The following is a 6,000-nucleotide window of genomic DNA, read 5'->3' on the forward strand; positions in this document are numbered from 1 at the left end:
GGGCTGGGTAGAGATTCTGTAGCTAGGTGCTAAGTGATTCTCCCCATGTTACAGGTCTATTCTACACATTGCTGATGTGACAAGGCCCTATGGCTAAAAACTGATAAGTTGCTGTGTTTAGGAACCCGATGTCTTTTGTCTTGAGCTGTCCTCACTAGTCCACTTTTAATAATTGCCATTGGTTTTGCAAATTTTCAGAATGTGATATTCCAACAAATGCTACGTTTTGTTTTTTTTCCTTTTGCAGGAGGAAAAGATACCCACAACACTCGGACAACAATATTTCTAAATAATGTGTCCCATCAAACCAGTTGAAACTGAAGAATCCTGTATGTCTGAAAGTCCAAAAAAAAAAAAAAAAAAAAAAAGACAAGCTTTTACACCTATTAGACAAATGCGGGTGAAAAGTATAAAAGAAAAAAAAATACTGAAATATTTGTTTGTAGCTTTTTTTCTGTACATAAAGGTGCAATAACTGGACATCTTTACTGTGGCTTGGGGATAAAATTACATAGATTTGGCCATGCAGGATTTAAACCAGACGCTACTGAAAAGTCAGGATTTGTTTTAGTCATATGTGTGTCATCAACGTGAAATAAAGAGGTCCTGAGGGTACTGAAATACTCATGACAGGGAAGCTATAACAGGCATTGATGGTCAAGAAAAGACAACTAGCCTGTTTTTGCAGCATGGTTTTGTCATCATGGGATACGGAGGCACTTCCTACTCAAAGTGCTTTATTGTCAGCATATATATATAGTTCATATACAGCAACATTGTTGCTCTTGCCAAAAAAGGTGCCGTAAGCTGATGGTTGAAACCCACACAATCAGCTGATCTGCAAATTCATATTTCACTTTTACAATATTCACTAAGAAGCTGTGACATTTTACTGTGTGACATTTTCATGTTTTGCAATTACGAAGAGCTATCTTTACCGTGGAAACATTTGTTTTAAGTTAACCTGTCATAACATTTGTTCCCTGACACAGCCAAGGCTCCCATCCAGCACTTGAGGCTGTAATTTGCCTGACTCCCAGAAGCTGCACTAATTAGAGTAGAAATGTCACCCTACAAGGTGCTGCTCTGCCCCAGAACTAGCACTGCCCCCTTGAGCCAAGCTATGGCATATTCTAGCCCTACATGTGATGCAGAGTTATAACGGGTAACAGTTGTCATGATGGGTCCCCTTTTTCATAACCCTCTATTCATTTTGGTGTAGCAACACAAAGTTCTGTTTAACTGTAATATAGCACTGTAACTAGCTTATGTAATAACAAAGTATGCAATGGTTCTACTAATAGAAATGTAGTGAAAACCTGAGAATATAGGTGTTTCAGTGACTCCAGAAACTAAAAATACACCTACTAAACTAAAAATTTTAATGGATTCATTCCCATTTTTTTTGTTGTTTAAAATAAGAAACCTATTTAAGTAATTTTAAATCTCAAACACTTAAGTTGTTCTGAACATTAATGATAGTGTATTATATGGATGTTGTTTGTTTGAAACGTTGCAGTAGAACTCGGGCTCATGGCGGTTTATCAAAGTTGCTTAAGGCGCAGGTTTGTGCTTCAGCACAGGAACGAAGTGATTATACATACAAAAGCATTTGTGCTGTCTTAGTTACTTATTCTTTTTACAGTGTGCTGTAAACACAACAGTTCAATAATGATGGGTCAGGATCCCTTGGGATGAAAAAAAAAATATTTTTGAAGTGATGCCTTATTTTTATACCCCTGACCATTCAACCTGTGTGTTAAGCATGTGTGTTAATACGAGTGGCTGCATCTAGCTATACAGAACCTGACTTAAATGGCCCTATTACCTTTCGCTAATGAGTATTCCCCTTTGTATCTGACTATTTTTTTTATCAAGAATATCCTGTGAAATGCAAGGAAGAAGGTACTTTCAGCAGTGTCAATAAGCGCACTTTGATAAGTCCGCTAATGATTTTCAAGTCCTTGTGAAAAACTCCAATTTCATTTAAACGTCAACCACATTCATTCTGAAATGTTAGTCCTTCACACAATGAAAGACGGTATTATAAGGACTTTCCATCATTGTTTTCATCATTTCCTTGCATTTTAGTTTACATATCCTCAGTTTATTTAAATATACTTAACACATACACAAGTATGGCAGTTCTGCTTAGCAGCAGACCACACAAAGGGAACAGAAAATTGCATGTTGTCGGGTCAATAGACATAACTTCCGCATTATTTTTTTCATTGTATGGACCATATTTAATGAATTATTGCTTGAATTGTTACCTTATTTTTTATCAAATATCTGTATTAAATATGGCATACATATAATAAGGGATTTCTACCACACTGTCAGCGAACGGTCAAATTGGGGTCAATGTTTTACCATCTTTTCTGATATGATTCATCCAATATCTTCCAATGCATTGGAATGTATACACTTGTTATACTACTGAGCAGATCCATTGTACAGAAAAAAATGCAAAATATGTTACTGTAATTAAATAATATATTCTATATTTAAGGAACACTTGTTTTACAGAACACCACGAAAATGTTTGACCAAATATGCTATTCAGTTTTTTGTTGAAAAATTGTATTACGGTTTAGAGTGAACTCTGATTTTAACTATTTGTATATGAGTGAACTTTTTAAAGAATAAAAGCTATTATATTAAGTTTGCACAGAGTTAAATGTATTTTTTATTACTTCATTTGTAATGATCATTGGCAATACATATTACTTCAAAAGAGGCATAAATCAGGACATTTTAGTAGAGGCATATAATGTTTACAGGAAAAAGGCACAAATTGTATGCATAGTTTATTAGTAGGGATGGATAAATCTGCTGGGGGTTCAAAAATCCTAAAAACAGTATTAAACCCAAAAGCAAACATTTATCATGTTGCAACCCACCAATTCTTGGATGCAATGGCTGCATTTGTTTCCTTTTTTAGGCTTTCTTTCTTTTATTTTAATCTGATGATACAGCCAGTAAATCTGTTGTTTTTCAACAGGTCACACTCTCTTGCAGATACGGAAATGAGACAAACCATTTAACACTGGCAGGGATGCTTAAAATTATCTGCCTTTATTCATGTTAAACCTTTATCCCAAAAGGAAAAAAAAAACTGTTTGGTCTAACTTATTGCAAAGTATTAGCTGGCGTTTGGCTTCAGTTTGTTAGTGTATTTAAATCTCCTAGTACATCTAAATCTCCTCTCCCCGCAAACTGACAATGCTGCTGTCCAGATGTGCCCCCTTGTGCTCATTCAGTGGGGGCACTCTAATACATGAGGTGTGTTACTGGCCAGATCACCAGTGAAACATGGGGGAAAAAAAGCTTTAAAAAAATAGTGCAGCCACCACATCTAATAATTGGTAAACTGCAATATTTTACAATTTTGGTTTAATATCGCTTGAACTTCACAGAGAATCCCATTGAAGACTTTGTACTGACAAATTTTGGTACTAAATTCTGCCCAGGTTCAAGGCTAATACTTAACCTAATGTAAAAAGGGCCATGGGGAGAGCCATGTCAACAAAGCCGAGAGAAGGTCCTTTTTAATGAGGCTTGGAAAGCTATATGGAAAAAAAGCCAGTCTTTTAAATGACATGCTTTAAAGATGTCTTTAAACTGTATGTGGTGTTACAGAGCAGTATGTTTTTCAAGACCTGCTTCAGCAACGCCATTTTCTGACATCACATATTTTAGATGTGTATCAATGGATAACAATATTTTTTTAAAGTTTTAGTTTCTGGAAAACTTTTGGTGATTATGATAGACCCCTTCAAACAACACAAATATAAACTTCAGAATGAACTTTTAATGACTATAATGTTTTCACTTTCAGTAGGTCTTTATTAAAGTTTTGGAAGATACATGGTATAGCCTGTACAAATGGTTCACATGTAATCAACATTGTAAAAAGGTACCAAGTGCGGCTGTGAGCCATGGAAAACCGTAATGGTTATGATGATACAGATCAATAAGTATGGCATAATATAAGTTAGGTTTACAGTAACAATACACATATGAGCTACATGGATAGGTAGAAAATCGGAGGTTGAGGGAAAGGGAAGGGGGGCAAACGTGTAACGACCGTAAACCAGGAGACACATTTAGAATAGATATAAGAGTCGGGCCTTGCACAGAGGATAGTCAAGAGACGTAGTTGTCAAGGCCTCACAGAACAGGTTATCAACATGCTGCATAAGTTTGATGGGTCTAAAAGTGTTTTGCTGCTGATTTTTATTTGTATTCTTTGTACAGTGCATTTTTCCATTGTGGCAATATCCTGATGAAACCTTTCACCACGTTGTATGTCTGTCGCATTTGAATTTGTAACAGTACTTGTTCTACCTGAGATGCATCCCAAGAAGCAGACCCACTTTCTTCTAAATCTTCTCAGATATTCCTGTTGTACTTGACATAATAGATGTACTGCAACAACAGTTTCATGTTTTTGTAGGTTTTTTTCATGTGTGCAGCATAGGCAACAGGTATTGTTGAATGTAGATTGCCATTGTGTAATTAGACAGACTTGAGGCTTAACAGTGAATCAATAAGACAATAAAATTCTAGTGGGCCATGCTCACAACTCAAAGTTGTGAAGAGACATTCCGTGTCTGTACAGAAGGTTGTCAACCTTTGCAAAAAAATTTGTTAAATCATTTTGGCAGTTTCAGAAGACAGAAATGTTCTTCATACTTGATGATGGCAAACACACCATCCATGCAGTCTTGAACCCAGTAGTTCTGCTTTTGATTTTGACAAACCTAAGTTCCTGACCAGATCATTTTATTCTGACTGGTTTATTAGATGACGCTCCCCAGATATACACAGTTCAAAATGCCGATCATTGTCACAGTCAAAGCCTGGCTGTATCTTTGTCTTTCATCTAAGCTCTTTCTGGTGGCTTCAGACTGGCAGATTGTCATGTAGCACTGGTCTCATGGCTGAAGGCATACTGAGGTATTCAACTGATTTCTTATATTTTAGCAGAGAAACCAGTGACATCAGTCAGATAGAAGTAGGGGTCTGTCACATGATCATTCAGTTCTCATCAGGACAGCAATGACTTTTGAGTTCCTCTGAGCCAAACTGAAAGGTGCCCAGGCCTTGTCTTGATCACACAAACAACAAGGGAAAAAGAGGAATTCCCAAAGAATTCTTCAGAGAGGAACTAGCCGGTATTATAGGTAAAAAATTATCTTTATTTGAAAACTCCACATAATACTAACAATTTTTAACTATATAGTAATTCCAAACCTTCACCGCGTACATCTAAAAATTGAACAATTGTCTTAAGGACACAGGTAGCCACCACAATCGGACATACAGGCCTCTCAGACATCAAACACTGCTAATTCTCTATATTGGGTCCTAGTCCAATCATAGTTGATAGAGAGCAAAGTAATAGCAGCACGGCAGTTCACTGAATAATCTAAGCTGGATATAATTGGATATACAGGGTCCATACATGCAGACTCCAATCAAAGGGCTTTGTAGGTTAATAATACCGGCTTTGCGTGCAGAATCTAATTTTTTTTCCAAGATTGAGTTCATGTAGACTGGACCTTAAATGGAATTGTCTTGATCACCAATCATTCAAAGTACAGTTCATACGCTTTAACAAGTCCAGTCATGGTGCGAATAGTATAGTTGCAAATTTTCTTTTTTTCACAGTACGAAACTGCATTGTTAAAAGAAGATAATATAATGTCAAAACAGACTGCAGAAAAACACTTCAAAACCACAACTCTGCATTCCCTGACCCTCCTCATCCCCTTATTCCCAGTTACAGGCAGTCCCCGAGTTACGAGCACCCGAGTTATGAATGACTCCTACTTACAAACGGCCTCAAAAGCCGGCCACTTGTGCTCCACGCTGGTCCTAGATACCCTTGGACACATCCCATACTGCAGTACTACATGTACTGCATGGCCAGAAAAGCCCCAGATAACATAACAAGCGCCCGGAACATCCCACATCCATGCACAGGCGGACGTT

The 6,000-nt window shown here is 37.0% G+C and overlaps 1 protein-coding gene across 1 annotated transcript in view; it reads left to right on the forward strand.

The window, feature by feature from the left end:
• Window positions 1-2,669, forward strand: part of ATP2A3 (ATPase sarcoplasmic/endoplasmic reticulum Ca2+ transporting 3) — a 391,838-nt gene extending 389,169 nt beyond the window's left edge. Inside the window, exon 22 of the mRNA XM_073615051.1 lies at window positions 248-2,669. Coding sequence (XP_073471152.1) covers window positions 248-293 — 46 coding nt within the window. The 3' untranslated portion in view covers window positions 294-2,669. The remainder of the gene's footprint in view (window positions 1-247) is intronic.
• The last annotated feature ends 3,331 nt before the right edge of the window (window positions 2,670-6,000 follow it).

The sequence above is a fragment of the Aquarana catesbeiana genome, linkage group LG02 (genome assembly GCF_042186555.1).
Source record: "Aquarana catesbeiana isolate 2022-GZ linkage group LG02, ASM4218655v1, whole genome shotgun sequence".
Classification (NCBI taxonomy): Eukaryota; Metazoa; Chordata; class Amphibia; order Anura; family Ranidae; genus Aquarana; species Aquarana catesbeiana.